General features: G+C 40.8%; 1 protein-coding gene across 1 annotated transcript; it reads left to right on the top strand.

The window, feature by feature from the left end:
- Positions 1-548: 548 nt before the first annotated feature.
- On the top strand, positions 549-20,544 carry DNA2 (DNA replication helicase/nuclease 2). The gene is made up of 21 exons (XM_050976438.1): positions 549-647; positions 1,378-1,557; positions 1,949-2,132; positions 3,454-3,599; positions 5,042-5,167; positions 5,978-6,197; positions 7,374-7,491; positions 7,771-7,936; positions 9,137-9,331; positions 9,516-9,746; positions 10,749-10,865; positions 10,969-11,078; positions 12,139-12,248; positions 13,177-13,401; positions 14,493-14,686; positions 14,790-14,879; positions 14,972-15,164; positions 17,682-17,771; positions 18,293-18,475; positions 18,595-18,743; positions 19,342-20,544. The coding sequence occupies exons 1-21, from the start codon at positions 637-639 to the stop codon at positions 19,394-19,396; spliced, it is 3,093 nt and encodes a 1,030-aa protein (XP_050832395.1). The 5' UTR covers positions 549-636; the 3' UTR covers positions 19,397-20,544.
- The last annotated feature ends 224 nt before the right edge of the window (positions 20,545-20,768 follow it).

The following is a 20,768-nucleotide window of genomic DNA, read 5'->3' as shown; positions in this document are numbered from 1 at the left end:
GTCTAACCATGGGCCAAAGCTGTCCTTTCTGCAGTGGAGTGAGATCTGCGTATCTGAAACTTCAGTACCATCTCAGAAAGCCAGCGGCCACGCATCCTTCTGAGGAGAGCGGTTGGACTCTCGGGCTCAGACTGGCCCCTAGGCGAACTGGCAGCGGAAGGCACGTGTGGTATTACCCTGTACCACCGCGGCAGCGACGGAGGTGAGGCCGGGTGCGGGACAGCCCTTGACAAAGTGGAAATTACCAGCGAGAGCGGCGGCTGTGGCCCCCGGCCCTCAGCGGCCCTCAGCGCCCCTCGCGCTCCCTCACAGCGCGGGCCCCGCCCCTCCCCGGGCTGCGGCGCGAGGAGCCGCGCGCCGCTTCGCGCCTCTAGCCCGCGCGCGCGGGAACTGCCTCCTCCGCCGCCTCCCATTGGTCGAGCGGGGCGCGCTGGGCGGAGCCAGCAGAGCGCGCGGCAGCTCTGCCGGGGCGCGCGGGGCGCGGGGCTCAGGGAGCACCGCTGGGCGGGCTGTGCGCGGGCTGTGCGCGGGCTGTGCGCGAGCCGGGCCGGGCCGGGCCGGGCCGGGCCGAGCCGAGCCGAGCCGAGCCGAGCCGAACCGAACCGAGCCGAGCCGAGCGCCGCACGGGAGCTGCCCATGGCCGAGAGGTAGCGCCGAGCGCGGGGAGCCGCAGCTGGGCGGAGACGGCCGGGAGCGCGGGGGATTTGAACTCCCGAACCGCTCCCGGCTCCGGGATGGGGTTCTGAGGGTTGGCGGGGCGGCACTGGCCTTCCTCGGTCTGGGGAGCGCTCGGGGCTGCCGGGGGTAGCCGGTGAGGGGAAGCCGCCGCTGCTGAGGGTGTTGGCGCTGGGCACGGCGCGCTGTGAGGGCTCTGCCCCGGCCGCCCTGCAGCTCCCCCGGGCATCGCTCGGGCACAGGAAAGCGGCAGGCTCGGCCGCTCTGCCTCATGGTTTGGCTCTTGGGAACTGAACCTTGAATACCAGTTTTCTAAACATCTTCAGGTAAAGGGTAAAAATGTACTGCTCCGTGCTCGAGGTGTTTGTGTGGCTGTGGGAGTTCGAGCCTGCAGGGAGATACAAGCTTTCTCCCAAGCACAGGGTTTGCAATACATTACAGTTAGTTTACTAGTGCTTATGGATGTGTGGATACAAAAATGGAGCACTAACTTAATAAATAGCAAGTTGCTTATATTTATAGAGATTTTCTACTCTCTACTCATACAGAACTTAAAAAAAAAAAAACAAACAAAATAGTTATAAAAATTGAAGGGCAGTAAAATTTGGTTTCTATTTGAAGCTTTCCCTCTTTTTGCATGTAGGTCGGCTGTTTTCAAACAGTGCAGTATTCTCTGTAATTAGCTGTAATTAGTTCCTTCAGTTTTCAGAAGAAAGTGGCTGACTCCCCTGATGTGATCCTGAAGAATGGGCTGAACAACAGATACCGTGTGCTGGAGGTCAGCGTGAGACAGAGGAATGGAAGTGACCCTGAGAAACACTTGACAATTACAGCCTCCCCCTCACTGGAAGATACAGAACTGTGCATCCTTAGGAATGGCTGGTAATCCACATAGATGTTTGAAAAGAGAATGAAATACTGGATTATTAACTCAGTTTTGTTTGTGTTGCCCATGAGTTGAGTTTTACGGCCTTAAAAGTGATAGGGGGTCCTGAAGGAATCTTTATTTAATATTGTCAGTGTGCTAGCATAATGGATATCATCTTGAGAGACCTGATCTCAGGTAATGTGTGTTGAGTGGGCACTGCTACCTTGCAGTTTTTTCATTGTAAAAATGCCTTTATTCACTCTCAGGGTTTCTTTAGGTCAACTCCTTAAAAGAACCCAACCCAGCATTTCAAAGAAGGTTGAATCCGCTCTGTTAGTGTGTTATTTCTGACACATTGTGTCTGTCATTTGCAGGCATTGATTGTGTGGGTGTATTCCCTTGCAGGGAGTCCGTCCCCGTGGTTCCAGGGGACATTGTTCATTTGGAAGGGGAGCGCAGCTCTGGCACGTGGGTGATCAGTGCCCAGAGTGGATACCTGGTGCTGTACCCAGACCTGCTGCTCTCGGGCACCACCATCTCCAGCAGCATTCGCTGCATGAGGAGGGCAGTGCTGAGTGAACGCTTCAGGGTGAGTGCTCATTCCACACTCGCTGTGAGCTCCTGTTCCACTGGCACTACTGCCTTAGCTCAGTGTTAAATCTGGCTGTTGGAAATGGCATTATTAGCAATTTGTCATCTTTACAACACAGAATAATTCGGGGTGGAAACTGTCTCTGGTTCAGCTTCTCTTGTTTTTTTGAGAATTGCACCTGAAACGATGCAGTACTCTTAAAATAGCTACTGGGCTAAAGAAATGGTCTTTCCACTTATAATTCTGATAATTTTTTTTATAATATCTTGCTGCACCTTGTGTGGATATGAATCCTTTGTGAGGGATATGCCTCCCTCCATCCATATGAAAATATAACCACACTTGGCCAAGTTAAGGGCTTCTGAAAAATGTGGCTAATTCAGTTAATAATTGGTGTGGGCTGACCCTGGAGTCTGAATCCAGCTGCTCAGTCTTGGAAAGAGGAGAAGTTTCTTGTGGTAGTATCCTTGCTGATGCATGAGAGATATGCTGATAAATAGAGAAGCAACAGCTGCCAGTCTCAGCTGATTAAAACTTCCAGACATGATAGGAATAGAAATCCAAGTTAATAAGGAAATTTTAATGGAGTGGTAAACAGCGTGGCTGGGAGCCTGTGACTGGAACAAGAAAATTAAGTACAGGAGATGAAGACCATGAAATGATTTTCAACCCTTTATTAGAGGAGTAAGGGGAATAAAATACTTGCGGGACAATGCACAGGGTCCTGACTGGGATAGCACCACCCCCCTGTTGTGAGTGCAATCCTCTGCTCTGTGAGAGATCCATAACACCACAGTGTTGAGGTTCCCAGCTGTTTGGTAGTGACTCCTGCCAAGGTCCTTTACTACCACTTTCAGTTCTTGAGAGTCTCTAGAGCCCAGCCCTGCTGATGGGGTTCTGAGCCATCTTGGTGACACATGGGATGATTTTGCTGTGAGCTGGTAACAGACAGGAAACTGCTTCATGCAAGAAATCTGTGTAAGATTGTAAAGGGATGTATTTGCACTAGGAAATGCCTGCAGGCAGAACTTTCTCAAAGTTTTATTTGAATCTGTGCCTTTGCCTGCCAATCACATGGAGATTGTATCCTGACATGGTCAGGGTTGAGATAGAGCAATAGGTGAGACCCACTTCAATTCAGCTGCTCTCACAGGCAGGTTTGACCAGATAATCACTAGTGAGGTGAAAGCTGTTGTGATCTTGTAGCTAAATAAGTGCAGGCTGTGATGTGCAGCAAATAAAATCCAGAAATTTGGCAGAGGAGTTGGCATGAAATGAGCACAAATCTTCAGGTATGGTGACATCCCTTCTGTTGCAGGACTCTGAGTTGGGCTCACCCCAAATGCTCATTGGGACAATTCTTCATGACATCTTCCAGCAAGCAGTCACCAATGACTTGACACAAGAAAAGGTGCAAGAACTAGCAAATAAAATTGTGTATGGACAAAAGTACCTCAAAGAAATGTAAGTAGCATTACAGCTGCCTTTTATGTGTGGAAGACAGGGCAAGAACACTTTGAGCTAGCAATTTCAGTTGTACTTTAAAAAATGTAGCACTGGTATCAGGAGAGTGTCCTGCCAAATATCTTTGCTTAATGAATATTGGGGATCTTCTAGTAAGCTAATTTTCCATTTGATAACTTAATTTTATTTGCCTTCCCTGCTGAGCTGCTACTATATATCTGAACTAGTCTTTTGGAGTAACTCTATGTGGCAGGGTTTTGTTTTACTTTTAGGCCAAGCAGGTTGCAGTGTTTGTGTCTGTCACATTAGATTTCCAGGCATCTCTCAGAGCTGATTTGAATGGGACAAATAGTTAATTATGATCCTCAGCAATGAACCTGGAACCTTGTGACTGACCAAGAATTGAATTTCTCTTAATTTCATATCTTTATCAGGTTATCTCAGTTGTTAGGAGATATTTAACTTATTTTCTCAGCAGAGCTAATAGAAATGCTAGGCAATGCTTAGTATTTCCCTTAGGAAGTGGGAAGGTGAATGGCTCTTAGTTATAACATTTTACTGCAGGCTTGATTAGAATACAATTCTACTCATGTAAATTATAAATAATTATATGTAGACTGTTTTAAATTGTATGTTGGGCAATATCAGTATCTGTTGACCCCAGATGAGTACGAAGTTAAAGTTGTAGTGGTGAGATTTATTACTCTTAGTTCTTTCATGAAGACAATATTTTGAATTGTGGCTGCTGAAAAGTTTTTATGTCCCTCTGGGCCTCCATGAAACTTAATTTGCAATTCTTTTTTGCATATGTAGGCTACTGTTTATTTGGATTGAAAAATAAGTTGCATAAGTCTGCTGCCTGTGGTCATTTGCACTGCTGTGAACCCTTTTGTGCAAAATCCACTCTGTTGCTGTAGAATAATGACATTTTTTCCAGTGGTTGCCAGCACTGAATTATCTAATGCCACACAATTAGATTCTGTGACATGTTCTGTCAAAATGCATGTAAGGAGCAGATGAGGATATCCAGACTAAAAGCAAATGGTCTTTTAATGTTTTATTCAATGTTGCATGAATTGTAGGAATAGCCATTTTTAAATGCATGAGTCTGGTGCTCCTTTCCTGCAGTCAGACTGTTGATTTTGTTTCATCACATCTGCCACGCTGATGCTCTCACTGTGCTCTACCTGTTGTTTCAAAAGTTACATCAGAAATGGACCTGCTGGTATAGTATATCTCTTGTAATAGATATTCAGTTAATAGCTTTATGAATTGAGTTGAACCTCTGTGAAACTCTTGTTATCTACAGTTTATAGATATTTATAAGAGCTTGACAGTTACTTCCAATGATCTTGTTGTTTCTTGAGGCAAATATCTTCAGTACCAACAGCAGATTTTATATTTTGTTTCCTTAATATGCATGTCTTTTTTTTTTTTTTTAGGTATCTCTTAAATCTGAAACAAGCACAAATAATGCAAGAAATAGAAGAATATTTGCCATCATTTTTTAAGTGGGCAGAAGACTTCATGCACAATCCAGCAAACCAAAACAAAATGCAACTAAAACTGTAAGAGGCCAGAATTAAATGTGTATACCATTCTATGTTGCATGACTTGTTTAGTTCACTTGAAATGTTTAGAACTCCTTATACACATCTGTTGGGTGATTTGGAGCTAGTTCATGAACTCCCTGATGGTAGAGCTGCCCTTGTGCTGCATGTTTAGCTGCCATTGTGAGTACTGGACAGGACATGAAACCTGAGTGGAAACTGACTGCAAAATCCCTAAACCCTTGTGAACAGCATTGTACAAACCAGAGCTTTTAGTAAGCAGAAGAGCAAGGATATTTGAGCTGCTGACTACAGTAGGAGTTACTGTAGGTGTGAGCAAGACTACAAATCAGAATGTGAAATTATTAATGAAATGGAGTTCTTGACTAATAAAAGATTTCTTCTGTGAAATGTGATTTTACTCAAATGCTGCTGAGTTCTTCTTGTCTGTGGCTTCTTGTTGTTAATTTTATCCATAGAGTGTTAAAGTTTCAGTGAAATGGCAGATCTGAGTAAAACCTGTACACTACTCTCAAGTGTATGACAGAGTGTGGTTATTAAGAAAAGACCCAAAACTATTAAAAAGAGTTTAAAGTCTTATTTTAACTTTGAAATTTAGGTGAAGAGCAAAACTAACTGAAATTAGTTTCTGATATGTTGCTTCCTCTGTTAATGGGAAGATTAGTTTGAGACTTGATGCATATTATTTCTCAAATTAAAAGGGCACTTGTAAGGCAGAAATATTATATATTGAGTTGCAACACATTTTAATATTTAAATATTAATAATTACGGGAAATTGTTAACTTTGGCTTAATTTTCTTCCTAGGTCAAATGGTGGAAAAACAGAAGATGTATCTTCTAAGATAGAGGTTGTAGATATCTTGGACATTGAAGAGAATATCTGGTCTCCCAGGTTTGGGTTGAAGGGCAAGATTGATGTTACAGCCAGGGTGAAAATCCATTGCCAGTCTGGAGTACAGTCTCGGGTGATGCCTTTAGAGCTCAAGTCTGGGAAGGAATCCAACTCCATAGAGCACAGAAGTCAGGTACAAGCACCAAATGTCTCATTTCACTGTCAGTGCTCTGTGTACTTTTTTGTTAGTACACTTTTTTGTTAGGTGACCTATTTTGTCTTATGAGTATGATTTGAGTATGAGTGGAATAATCATAAGACCTATTTTGTCTTATGATTATTCCACTTTGTATGTGGAATAATCTAAATTCATGGATGGCTCATCCTGGTGTGCCCAAAGCTGCTGGTATAAAATTAAAGTGAACTTAGTAGTAAGAAGCATATACATTTACCACCTTCAAGCACACTTGGGGGTTTTTTATCTTGAAATGTCTGTTCTTCAGTCTCTTCTTGCTACATTCAAATATGAGGTTGAAGCAGACTGTTTCAGGAACTAGTGTTATACATATTTCCATATAGCTGTCCTGATTTAGAGAGGTGATAGCCTTGATGTAAGGTTTTAAAGATGCCTTTTAATTTAAATCCTTGGTGAAGTTCTTACTGCTTGCAGCTTCTAGAAGACTTGTGATAATAATGGGTGTTCAGCCATATCAATTGTGGGAGAACTGAGTACAGTTCAGAATGTGTTTTGGTTCCAATGCTGTGCTGGTTTTGACTGGGTTAGCAGTGATTTCCCTCCCAGGAGATAAGTGTGGGCTGTGTTTTGGGTTTGTGCTGAGCACAGGTTGATAACACAGGGGTGTTGCTGTTGTGGCTGAGCAGGGCTCACACAGAGCCAAGGCCTTTCCTGCTCCCCCAGGGCCAGGCTGGAGGAGCCTGGGGGTGATGGGGAGTGAGGGGACACAGGCAGGACAGAGGATAAAAGGGATATCCAAAGGGATATTCCAGACCAATGGCATCATGCTCAGTGTATAAAAGGGGGGGGAAAGAAGGAAGGAGGGCATTTGGAGTGATGGAGTTTTGCCTTCCCAAGGCACCATTCCATGTGATGGGCCCTGCTCTCCTGGGGGTGGTTGAACACCTGCCCAACCACGGGAAGCTGTGAATGAATTCCTTGATTTGCTTTCCTTGCACGTGTGGCTTTTCCTTTCTCTAGTAAACTGCCTTTATCTCAATCTTCAGTAAGGGTGGGGAGGTGAGTGAGCAGCTGTGTGGTACTTGGTTGGTGCTTGGGGTTAAACCACAGCAACTATCCTGGAATAATATGTATTACAGTATGTATTTATGTATTTATGTATAATATTTGCAGGTTATTCTGTACACATTGATGAGTTTAGAGCGGAGAGTGGATCCTGAAGCTGGATTTCTTCTTTATCTAAAAACTGGTACAATGTATCCTGTTGCCGGAGCTCGCATGGACCGGAGAGGTAAAGTTGTTCCCCCTTCTCTGGAAACCATAATTCTCTTAAATATTACTAAAATCTTTCTTTATAAGTGTAAAGTTTACTCTTATGAAAATAGCTGTACTTGGGGATACTTCACTCGTTACTAAGCTTATGTTAAAAATTCAGTTGTTTTATTAATATGGTGCAAGGACCTTGTGAATAATTAGTTCTTAGTTGACTAAAAAGTTGATAGCTAATTACTTTTGTGGTAGAAATTGTTACAAGCAAAACCATCAGCTTAGTTTATCCTTTTCTTGACAGAATTAATGAAGTTGAGAAATCATGTGGCCTTCTACTTAACACACAGTACCTATAAATCTGATGTGGGAAGACAGAATTCCCAGCTTGCTGCTTTGCCTCCTGTGATTGATGACAGTCAAACATGTAAATATTGTTCCCAAATGCACAACTGCTTTCTATACAGCAGGTAAAAGAAAAAAGTCTGACTAATGTTTTTAAATGAGATGGAATAATTGTATCTTTTAATATAATAATTTCATTTTTGTGGTTGACAGTTTTGTATATGCTGGAGACTTTTCCACCCCAAAAGAATCTTCCACAGATTTCTCTACAACTGTTTTAATTCAGCTCCTGATCTCGCAGAGACTTAACTTGTTTGCTCAGGTACACTTTTTGCAAGACGAAATCTGAGATAAGTCTCAACAAAATACTTGATGACAATAACAGATCTGTTTAAAAAGCTGTATTCTTGCAACTCTCTGCAGGAGGCAATCTCTGGGCCTGAGTTCTGGCTGGAGAACCACTTTTTCAGGTTCACTCTGTAGAAGATTGTTTCCCTGTAGGGTCTGGCACAAGTCATACATTGATACTGCTCTGCTGAAGTGTTATTGCATCTCCTGGTCAACAGACGTAGTGAGCAAATATTCCATAAAATTTCACACAAAGTTATTGAATTCTTTTAACAACTGTTACAAGTTTTAGTCTCTATGCTGCACAAAACCCAACCAGAATTGCATGTGGAAGATCAAATGAGGTTAGTTAGAAAAGGAGAGCCTTGGGGGTGGACTTGTGGAAATAGAATGCCTGATTGTCTTTAAAATTAGAGGGGTCAAAGTGTATGTGAAGGGAGCTTTGTGGGGATACCTGATATGTTTCTGTGAAATCCTGCTTCTAATGCTCAGTTGTTGCAGCAGCAGGATATAGCTTGAGAGCTGTTTACTTCTGAAGAAGCTTTTCTCTCTCTGGTTATGCTTTGAATGTATGATTTGATATAATGTCTATTGATATTTAGTTTTGAAAAAAATTTACTTGGGGTTTGCTTGTGTATTAGCTATTAAATCCCCATTGCTTAGCAAAATATCAAAATAGTATGTTACAATAAAAGGAGCAAAAGGTAAACTCTGTAAATGTATGTTACTATCTTTGAAATGCCTTTATTTGGTCTTTGATGAACTTACTGCCCTTCAAAATGATAGAGATGATGTGAAGTTACTCATACAAGATTATACATCTGAATAAAGGATACAGATTGTACTTTATTCAAGTAATGATAAATTAATCTGTCTGGTATGTTACAGTAGGTATTTGGATTGTTGTTGTGTACATATGGACTTGCAGGTGAAAAAGGATGCAGGCTGAGCCTTTCTGTGGCTGGTTCTTTCCCTAGAGCTGTGGAGCAGAAGATGGCCAGTGTGGCATTTCCTCCTGCTTTGGTGCCTGTCATTGACAGAGAGACCCAGCACCTGAAACCCTCCCACTTGGAGTATTTCAGCCTCTGGTATCTGATGTTAACCTTGGAGCTGCAAAGTGGAGAGCATAAAAAGGGATATAAAAATATATGGATGACACCTTCTTTGGAAAGGCAAAGTATAATTTCTAAACTCATGCCAATGATGCTTCCTTCCTTCCTTTTGTTTGTTTTGTGGTTTGATTTTGATGGTTGGTTGTGGGTGGTATGATTTTTTAACTTGTGGGGTTTTATTCTTAATAGTTCTCTTACAGAGAGGGTCTTAATATTAAAATACTTATTTTTTTAATACCTTCAGAGAGAAGGCTGGAGATTGTGTTGGAAACGTGATCAGAGTTGGTGAAGTCCATGAAGTTTCTGAGGGACAGTATCTCCATTGTTTCCAGCGTAGAAATGGTGCCATACCTGGGACAAACCTGTTGGTTGGTGATCGAGTGGTTGTGAGTGGAGAGGAAAAGGGTTTGCTTGGTTTGGCTACTGGCTATGTTAGAGAAGTCAGTGCAACCAAAGTCTCCTGTTTGTTGGGCAGGTAATAGGATAAAAAGAAAAGTATCTGTTTGCAAACACTCTGGCACTGGCTTGAGGAAGGGTGCTGCTAGGTGTCCAGAAAGCTGTGACATGTCCTGGCTCTTCCTACTGGTGATGCCTCAGGGTTTAGCTTTTCTATTTTTTAGATTCTGTGCTGCTTTAGTGTGTAAGTCTGGGCTTCATATGAGGGGATGGTGAGCTCTCTGCACAGGGCAGAGAGACAAAACAATTCCTTCTCTAGCTGGCACCAAGGACAAATGATCCAAATCTCAGCCCAAGAGCACAAACAACATGGGCTGGAGAGAGAAAAACAAGGATGGGGCTTCATGGGCTGGAGCTGGAATTGGACAATTAACTCCAATATGCAAATGGAGCAGAACTTATGAAAGACCCTGTGACTGGTTGTGCATTTTGGGACCATTTTGGTTCATCTTGGATGCAGCCCTGGCTGGGCTCTTGTGCTGCCCAAGGTGCATCCATTGAGGAGATCCTTTTAATAAATCCCTGCTTTATTCTTTAGCTCCATCTTATCTCTGTTCTAGGCCAGCCTTCTCAAGGCATCACTGGCTTTGGAGTAGTACCCTTCAGAAATGCTCTTGTCTTGACTGAAACTGTCAGTACCTGATATATATGCCTGTCTATTTAACCAGGTTGTTTGAATAAAGGCACATTATAACTCTGTTTGCTTACATCTCTAGCATGAATCTATATGGATTCAGTAATTACTGAGTTAATAGTAACTTTCATTGTTCAGTCTATATTGTCTTTAAATTTGGCTTATGTTTTATTATCCCTCATTGGAATCATGCTTTCTTTAGGTCAGTTAATAGTATATTTCAATTAGCTGGGACATATATGATATATTAGCTGGGATATATTTCAATTATATTTCAATTCACTCTGGTAGCTCTAGAAGATAGCATTTAACATGTAGTAATAAGTCTTTAATCAACATACAGCTGGTAAACAAAATTATTTCATCCATGTTCTTGTCATCCTTCAGGAATTTGTCAAACTTCCCCAAGAACACTGTATTTAGGTTGGATCATGATGAAGGAGATGTTGGTACAGGAGTCCCTTTTAAAAATCTTTCTAAATTGATGAAAGATTGCCCAGTCAGGTATGAAAAATCAACTTAATTTCACGCTTTTAATATTTTGAGATGAAGTTTCTCAACTGGAAAGTCTTATTTGAACTCAGTTTTGTCTTGTTTTTATCCACAGTGAAAGGCTCCGCAACTTGATCATTGACTTCCAGAAACCACTTTTTATTCAGCACTTGAGCTCTGTCCTTCCTCCTGAAGCAAAGGAAACTGTTGCAAATATTTTAAAGGGTACAAAGTGACTTTTCCCAAAATACTATAATTAGTCATATGTCTCTACAGCCAAAGTATTTATCATGCTATGAATATAAGGAGTTTTTCCACTTTCCTGTGATAGTTCTCAGCTTTAAAATTAAAGCCAAGTTCTTACCTTGCCTGTCTTCCAAGTAGCTGAAGACTCATTTAATCACAGGAAGACCTGATCAGATCCTTGTTCACAACTTTATTTTACTGTTACTAGAGGCTGCAGTGTGCAGTTGCAGACAGAGGGCCATGTGATTCTCTCTGAAATCTTTACAGGAGGAAGGGACAGAGACAGCTCTTGGGATGGAGGAAGCTAATCTTCAGGGAGAGGAAGGAGATGGGCTTTGGTGAAACATTCATTTGTGTAATCAATCACTCTTGCTGACTTGTTGACAAGTGTCAACATAGTGTCATGCTTTGTGGCATTTATTTAAAAACAAATGTTGTTTAGGTATGAGGCAGCATATTGTATTTGGTGGAAGTATTTCCTTATTGTCTGACAGGTTTGTCTGTGAAAACATAAATTTAACTGAGTTGTCTTAGAGTAAACTGAATTTTTTATAAAAACTCAGTTTGAAGTCTTGCTTTGCTTAGTCCAAATAGCTGAAATGTGCTGCTTGTTTGCATCAGGCTGGGGCAAACCAGCTCTGCTGTAATGTTTGTTCTAAACAACATGCTGCTGTATGTGCAGCTCAGCAGCCCTTGCTGTGAGCTGTGTGTTTGGATGTGAAAGTGGCATGATCAAACACAAATGCCCAGACACAATATATGGAGGTGGTCAATTAAGATATTAGAAAAAAAATCACAAAAGGTCTAAAAATAAAAGTGTCTTCAGTGACTTATTTCTAGGACCATAGTGCAGACCTTTTACTACTTATCTTGTGTATTATGTTTAATGTCATATCTTCATTAAAACCTACAGACTTTGCTCAGTTCTTGCCTCTGTTAAGGGCTTTAGTAAAGGAGTAAATTACAATTTTGCTGTGACTTTAGTAATCATTACAATTTTGATGAAGTGTATTAATTTAATTTTGCTTTCTTCTGAAAGGTCTAAATAAGCCTCAGAAACAGGCAATGAAACAAGTGCTGCTTTCAAAAGACTACACACTTATTGTGGGTATGCCTGGAACAGGAAAAACGACTACAATATGTGCTCTAGTAAGATCATGTACCTTGGAGTTTAATTTTTTTGGTGAGATTTAGAGGATAGAATTAAACCAGCTGTGTAGTGTCATGACTTCATCTGACAGTATCTGTATAATTTCAAGGAAGAAAACACACTTCTTTTTGCTTAACCTATATTTGGTAGAACTAAAATTGGATTTTGTGGAGTGGGATGGTCAATTGCTTGTGTAGGAATGTATGTGGGAGGGAGGAGATGGAAGTGTGATATTTAATCACTTCTGTGATGCTTTAGTGTTAAAATTCTTTGGCTCCAGATCTCAGCAAGTCTTCAAATCCTGAGTTATAGCAAAAAAGAGGAACCCTTGAGCAGGAGCAGCCAGTAACTTGTCCACTGAATTGTATGAACCTGTGGGGCTGCATCCATGTGCAGTGTGCTGCCATCTCCTCTGGCTGGTGGTTCTCTTTTCCCCAGGGAAGAACTGTAGGAGGATACTGCATCCAGGCTGTGGGCTGAGTGAGGATTTCATGAAAGAGCAGTGTTACCCTGCTTCCATTTGTCATCAGCTCGTGGAAGGAGGAGGCTGGAGAGCTGCTGCTGTCTTCAAATCATTGCCCTGAACCTCCAGTGGCTGAATTGCCATGGACAGCAGTGCTGTGGGAACAGGCTGCATGGCTTCTTACAGTAGGGGTTTCAGAGTGCAGGTTCTTGGCTCTGTGTGAGCAGCCTTGTGAGCCTGCTCGCCATGGGAGCCCTCAGGGCTGTTACCCTCATTGTCAGTGGCCAGCTGACACATCTGGCCAGGGAGACAGATGCAGACCAGGTCATGTTTATTTCTGGCTCCCTCCAAAACCCCTTGTGTTTTTCACCTTAGCAAACTTGAGATTGTTGATTCTTGCAGATGAATCCTTTTCTGCTTCTCCTTAACAGCTTCTCCTTTTCTTTCCCTTTGCCACTCATTAGGTGAGAATTCTTTCTGCTTGTGGCTTCAGTGTCCTTCTGACCAGTTTTACACACACAGCTGTGGACAATGTCCTGCTGAAGTTGGCCAAATTCAAAGTTGGTTTCTTGCGCTTGGGGCGAGCTCAGAAGGTTCACCCAGATATTCAGAAACATACAGAAGAAGAAATCTGCAGGTCCAGATCAATTAAGTCTGTAACAGATTTGGAAGACGTCTATAATAGTCAGGTGAGAAAAATGTTTTTTTGCTAGCTCTTCAAATGATTAAAGTTAATTAATTACATTAGTATTTTGTTTGGATGCTGCAGAGAAGGAACCCATCCCAAGGGTGTGTACTGCTGTAAGAAATCTGGGCTGAAAGAGATACTCAACCTCTGCATTGTTTCAATTTCTTTATAGCCAGTAATGACCTACATTAAGTCTGCAAGTTGAGAAGCTTTGTTTATGTCCACACAAAGTAACTCATCATTGTAAGTAATAAGCCCCAAAGATTCCAGTGCTTTTATCTGAGATTTTGTGAATGGGCTGCTGCAGCCTCCTTTAGCATTATTTACATTCTGTTTGTGCCTTCTCTCTCCCACTGGTGCTCCTTGTGCCATTAGTACCATCAGCAGATGGGGAGAGGAAGTAGAATGCTGTGGAACTGACCGGGCCAAACCCTTATTTCTGATTGAAAGATTGGTGCTGTCTGTGTGAATGTTAATGCAAACCATAATGGGAGCTGGGTCATATGAGTCAGTGGCAGCTTTAAATTAAATTCACTGAAAGAATAAAGTTTGATGGGAGTTGGAGTAAATGCCAACTTCACAAAAGCTGCCATTTATTTTTATGGATAAGTGTTACAGGGAATGACTGAGGTCATAAGGGGAATGACTTGGCATTTCTTATTTTGGTCATTTTGGATTGCAGTGGAAGCACAGCAGTGGGGAGAACTGTGCTGCTGTTGTTGTTTTATCTTTTCTTCAGTATTGAAATAAAACCCCAAACCACCTGATTTTTCACTGTAGTCATTTCAGCACACTCCAAGAATTGTCCATGAATAGAACCTGGCATCACTCTGAACACATGACAGGAACAAGTTGTTTGCTACAGTCTGCTCTAAAGCTGGTTTTGTTTGTCACTTGCAATTGATACAAGAATATGTCAGTCCAATATATATCTAAGTGATGCTGATCTGATTTCAGGGATAAATAATTGGATTTCTCTGATTTTACAGTTTAGTTCAGTTTAATGGGAAATATTTTTTCTTTTAATATGGAGAATATAGTGCTAGAGGATATAAAATGTACCTTATCCTTGAAGTGTGTCTCAATTTTCAGCCAGTGGTAGCAACATCTTGCATGGGAGTAAATCACCCCATCTTTGCTCAGAAGCAATTTGACTTCTGTATTGTTGATGAAGCTTCCCAAATCAGCCAGCTCGTCTGCCTGGGCCCACTGTTCTGCTCCAAAAGGTTTGTGCTGGTGGGGGATCATCAGCAGCTGCCTCCACTTGTGCTGAATACAGAAGCAAGGTAAGGTGAAATGCTGCTGGACAATTCCCAGTCACAGATTCTGGGAAGGCTCTTGCAGTGTTCTGATTGACACATTTTGATTTTTGTCTTTGTGTTGTAACAGAGATCTTGGCATGAGTGAAAGCTTATTTAAAAGGCTGGAACAAAACCAAAATGCTGTTGTCCAATTAACTGTGCAATACAGGATGAATAGGTACTTTCAACATTTATTTATTAAAATGTGTTCTAGATGTGGGATTGAAATGGTGAGATTTTTATGCCTTTTCTTCTTTTTTAAATCTTTAGTAAGATTATGTCATTGAGTAATATGCTGGTATATGAAGGCAAACTGGAGTGTGGCTCAGAGAAGGTGTCAAATGCCACTGTTAACTTGCCCAACTTAAAGAAATTGAAACTGGACCTTGGGGATGCTTCAAAGACGTGGCTGAAAGAAGTCCTTGATCCAGACACACCTGTGTGTTTTCTGAACACAGAGAAGGTAAAGTTCATTGTGCTCTTTCATCATGTAAAACTTCATTCAGCTTAGGTAGGGTAAAACGAGGAACTTCAGAAAGTGTTTTTCCAGCATCATGTGAAGTGTGCAGCACACAAAAACATCCTTGCCATTGTTGGCAGAGCTGAGCAGGGTGGTACAGCTGCTGCTGGAAACTTCACATCTGAGAACAGCTGAAAACTTGAGTTTAGATACGATTTCAGAAAATACTGAATGGACTTTAAACTTCTTTCTATTCGAAGTGTGCAGCCATGCTGGATGTCCTTGCAAGCAGGGAATGGCCTTGTTTCCATTGCCTGAGGGTCAGTGGTGGCAAAGCTGTGTGCCAGTGGCAGCAAGAACTGCAATTCTCCATGGAGTTTTGCAGATATTCTATACATTGAAATGTAAGAGATGAATAAATTGCTTTAGGTGTGTCCTTTCATGGAGACCCAAAATTTTGCTGGGAAAGTAAAATTCTAGTGCAGATAAAAATTCTGCAAAGAAACTGACTTGCAGGAAAAATAAGGAAGAGTTTAAATGCATGAGGAAAAAGATGAATAAATTAGTACCTGTTTGTGGTCTCCAGTACTTGTCACTGTAGTTGGTGATTGGATTATGATTTGAGTCTTTCTTCTTCCTATTAATACTGTGTTTTGCCAATAATATAATCTAAATTTGATATAATTATCAACTTTTATGCTGACCCTGGTCAGAACTCACCAGTGTTTCCATGCTCTTTTGACATTGTACAGGATTCATGTTTTTTTCCAACAGTTGGATAGAATCTCTTCAATGACCTAAAAACAAGCAGTGTTTACTTTGATGGCTTAGAGAAATTTCTAAAATTGTCTAAACTAAACAGAGCCATTTTCCGAGAATGCCTTGACAGCTGCAGTTCCTTTCCCAGCAAGGCAGACAGTTGGTCCTAGGGAAGAGGCTGTTAATAGGAATCTGGCTGAACCACTGTTTATCTAGTAATCATAGCAAAATTGCTAATGAAAAAGTAAAGTTTCTCTTCCATTTTTTTTTCCCTACAAAGCCCATCTCAAGTGTAAGACAGCTATCTTCTTCTGAGAGCCAGGAGGAAAGTTTTTATTTCCAAAATATTATAGATTTGTTGAGACATGAGGCTATGATGTAATTTCTCCTTTTCGACTTCCTGACAGAATTCCATGTATTGTGGCAGGCATGGAGGGAGAAATGAAAAAAGCCCCACTGAACATGACAGCAAACAAAACCAGCTTTTATTTCCTTTGACTTCATAGTAGGTTTTTCCCCCCCCTGTATTGTTAATAGTGTAACCAAGAAATGCTTATGAAGAAGTAGATTTGGGGGGGAGGGATATGAACAGAAGGAAGAGGAAAAAACATCATGACACCACCAGGAAGCTTACATTTATTATGCTGGCTTTTAAAATAAAGAAGAAAAAGCCTCTATTGTTTTCTGCTTAACAATGCAACAAGTTTGTGACAGCAATTGGAAATCTATTTTCTTTTCTGCCAACCCCTGTGTCAGTCTGCACTTCCCTGACAGCTTGGGGCTGGTGGTTTGAAAAATGACATCCTTGATTTAGGGCAAGTCTCCTAAGAATTTCTAGGCCGAAGTTGGTTTTGTTGGTGGTTCTGCTGGTGTCCTATGGCAACAGGAGAAATATAAATGTAATCATGTGTTACCATAAGCATGACACAGCTTTTAGAACTTCTGTCCTGAAATTATTTTTGTGTAGTTTTTAGCTACACGCTGCCAGTGTGGTCAGAAATCAACTGTGCAGTTAAACAGTGCTTTCCTGCTTTGGGAGACATGGGGTTTGGAGGCTTCCAAACACACTTTGATTGCTATTGGTGCTACTTCAACTTCAGAGAAGACATGAGTCAAGCAAAGAGAAAAAATGACCAAACTGTGACACTGCAGTGACAAGAGTTTCCATCCTGAGCTTGTTGGTCTCATTCATACATGATATAGAGAATAGGAAGTAATAGGTTAAGAAATGGTAAATCCAGTGAATACTTTATTTAAAGGTTGGGAATTTATAGTACAATTTAATATTACCATTTTGGATAGTTCCTGCTGTAGCTTGAAATGTAGGCTTTCAAACGTTGTAAAAAATTATCCTTTCTGCCATGGAATGAAGAAAATTCACTGTAAATAATGCTGTATGGAGAGTGTTAAAGCAGAAGTCCCATGTAAAATATAATTTGCTCTCTTACCTTATCAGGAGGAAAATGTCCATTTTGATTTGTGATGTATAATGTTGAACTGTAAAGTCAGAGGATTAAGTTTGGCAGTTTCTTAAGGTGACAAGCTAGTGCTAGAAACTCATTTTGGGGATTGTTCCAATTTGTTTTGCAAATGCAGTATTCTGAAGTTAATTCACAGTACAGGCTCTTCTGTTTAGTAAAATTTAGCATTTAACTTTATTTCTTTAATTAATTAATCAGTATAAATCCACATATGACTCAGTGAGTTAGGGACCCCATTACAGACAGCAAAAGTCATTGTTTTCTGTTTGTATTTTCAAAGGTCCCAGCACCAGAACATGCAGAAAAAGGTGGCATAAGCAATGTGACAGAAGCTAAAATAGTGCTTTTCCTCACATCCTTATTTATTAAGGTATCTTTTACTTTATTACCTGCTTTGGAGGGAGACCTTTAATTTTTTTTACATTGCTTTAGTTGTGGTGACTGTATGTGTTGGGGGATAATCTTAAGGATAAATGGGAGATTGGCTTCATGTCAGTGTAGTGGGGAGCCTGAGTCTGCATTCCCTTCCCTGTCCTTGCCTGCCTGGGTCTGAGATGCTAAAAAACCCCAAAAGTGGGATGGAGGGGAGAGGATTTGCCTTTGTTCCTTCTTTCATCCAGAAAAACACAGTCTAAAGAAGAAAGAAAAATGAGGATTTCAAGGATATCTGTCTTTGTGCCAAGTGAAGACAAAGCTTGGGAGCTTGCAGTAACTGGTGTTTTCTATCTCCTTTAGTTAATATTTGTTACACCTACAGTTCCATTAGTTTAGATACAATATCTTGCAGCACTGTATATAAAATATTAATTAGAAAAATCTTTCTGACCGTACTGAGTTTGCCAAGCCAACTGCAGTGACAGATTTTTTTTCTCTGCTTTCTTCTTCATTCAGGCTGGCTGTAAGCCCTCAGACATTGGCATCATATCACCCTACAGACATCAGTTAAAAACAATCACTGACTTGATGGCAAAATGGAAGGAGAGCAGAGTGGAAGTAAACACAGTTGACAAATACCAAGGAAGAGACAAAAGTATCATAATCGTGTCTTTTGTTAGGAACAGTACTGATGAAAATGTAAGCTGGTCATTTTAACTTTGTTCCAGTCAGTTTCAGTAGTTTAGATGCATTTTGAAGATGAGTGGTTTATGTCCGTGAAGTAGGAAAAATAAAAGCAAGTGCCGTTTCTTTTCCAGCTTGGCAGCCTGCTGAAGGACTGGCGCCGCCTGAATGTTGCTATCACCAGAGCCAAGCACAAGCTGGTCATGGTGGGCTGTGTTCCCTCCCTGTGCTGCTATCCTCCCCTGGAGAAGCTCCTCTGCCATTTGCAGTCCCAGGCAATGATATCCTTTTTCTCCATGCTGCTTTGGGAAAGGGGAAAGCTGGGATTGACTCACTGAGATTTGAGGTGAGAATGGGAAGATCTTTGATGATTTAGGTTATACTTTTAACAGTGATTGGCAGCACAGCACAAAATGTGCTGATCACATTTGCCAGAAGTGTACTTGAGATCAAGCTAGTGGATGGGTTTAGAACCTTTTCTGTCTTCAACAGAAAAAGTCAATGCTGACTTGCATAACTGGACATAGTTTTTTTATTTCGAAGCCTGAATTTTTAATTTTTAGTGCTTTTGCATTTTTTCCTGTGATCATCATTATGAGTTTCTTGGCATCTTAACATCAGTGTGATTGCTTTCTTCCACTCAACATATCTGCTTCATGAATAATTTTGGTGGAAAGGAAAACAGTGTCACTTTCAGATGATTTGGTAATTTTTTCTTTCTCTCTGCATTGTACTGAATAAGCTTTAGCTATTGCTGTTTCCATCTCCTATTTAAACAGAAAAGAACCTTGTTAGCCGCTTTCTTTGCAAACACTCATGCATATTCAAACAGGTTTTGTGAAAGCCAAGTGTTGTTAAAATGCTTCCTTAACTTGCTACATCTTGAATCTTCCAGCCGGGGCTCATGAAAGTATCCACAAGTGTAACATCTTATGAGTGGGAAGATGGAAAGTTTTACAGGACTTTGTATCTTCTCTTCTGCTGCTGTTGAATGTAAATAGCTGATAATTGGAGTTTCAGTGCTGATGTGCGCTCTTCAGCCTGGAGGCAGCCAAACCAGGAAGCATTCAATTCTTTGGAAGTTTCCTTTCAGCAGAATAACAGACATTGCTTGAAAAAGCTGATGGTTACAGAACTAAACCACCCAGCTTACTTGTGGCAAACCAGAAATTTGAAGCACTCTGTTCCTTCCACTGCTGGATATTGCTATATTCTCTTTTGCCCTGATGAACAGTTACCTGCAGAAGTGACTGGGGAAGCACTTGAAGAGGAAGGGAGTGTAAACCAGTGTTGTAGTGAGTCAGTTTTCTGGGTTCAATTTGTTTTTAAAAACTTGAAAATGTAGTTTACATACAATAATTCCATTTGTTAGAATTCCTAATTAGGGTGCCGTGTTGTGCTGTTTGGAAAAAAAAAATAGAAAAATCTTCTTCCTCTTCTTTAAAACCTCACATTGTCCTTTCAAGTCTACTCCTGCTTTTAAAAATGCTGAAGTCTTTTATATTTATATGCATAATGTAATTAATCTCTCCTGTGAAGATCCCTTGATGACATTTCTAATCTCCTGATTTTGCATACCTTAGGGAGAAATGTGATGCTGATTCACTTAATCCCCTGTTATTAACTTATGTGTTCAGCAGATCAATCTGAAGTGAAATGCTTCATAGTAGAACTCTTGTTTTCAGTTCATCTGATCTGTAGCCTTCAAAACAAAAATGAAACAAAGCTAGAGATGCAGCTCGCTGACTGAGAAGCTTACATGCTCAGGTTGTATTTTTTTAAAGATGATGGCATATAAACAACAGAAAACACCTTTTACTTGAGAGATCTCTGTTAGTTTCTTTATGCTACCTCATATTCTACACCAAAGAGGCTGAGAAGTTTCTTTCCAAGGCTGCTGGTGGAAACATCAATTTTTTTGATTCTTCAGAATCATTAACATTTGTTTTCTCATGGATCAATGTCAAGTAGCTGTGTGTATACAGTTGCAGACAAACTTGTTAAATGTGGGCATTTTCACTCTTTTAAACTGCTCCCTAACATTTTGTAATGTTTGAACTAATAAAAGTTTGCTGTTGGTTTCATTCAAGTTGTTTATACTTTGTTAACACTTCACTTTATACAAGGCAAATATTTAGAACAGTACAACGATAATTTGAGAAGTTGACAGGATCTCCTCCTTTTTCAGGTGAAAATACATGCTTCATCAACTGTGTCTGTGCTCTGGGTCTTTCAAAAGATGGAAAAATAGGGTAAAATATGCTCTTTATTATAGTAGTGACATCAGAGTGCTTTTTTAGTAGAGATT

Source organism: Serinus canaria, chromosome 6 (genome assembly GCF_022539315.1).
Source record: "Serinus canaria isolate serCan28SL12 chromosome 6, serCan2020, whole genome shotgun sequence".
Classification (NCBI taxonomy): domain Eukaryota; kingdom Metazoa; phylum Chordata; class Aves; order Passeriformes; family Fringillidae; genus Serinus; species Serinus canaria.
This window is presented reverse-complemented; position numbering and strand designations above follow the sequence as displayed.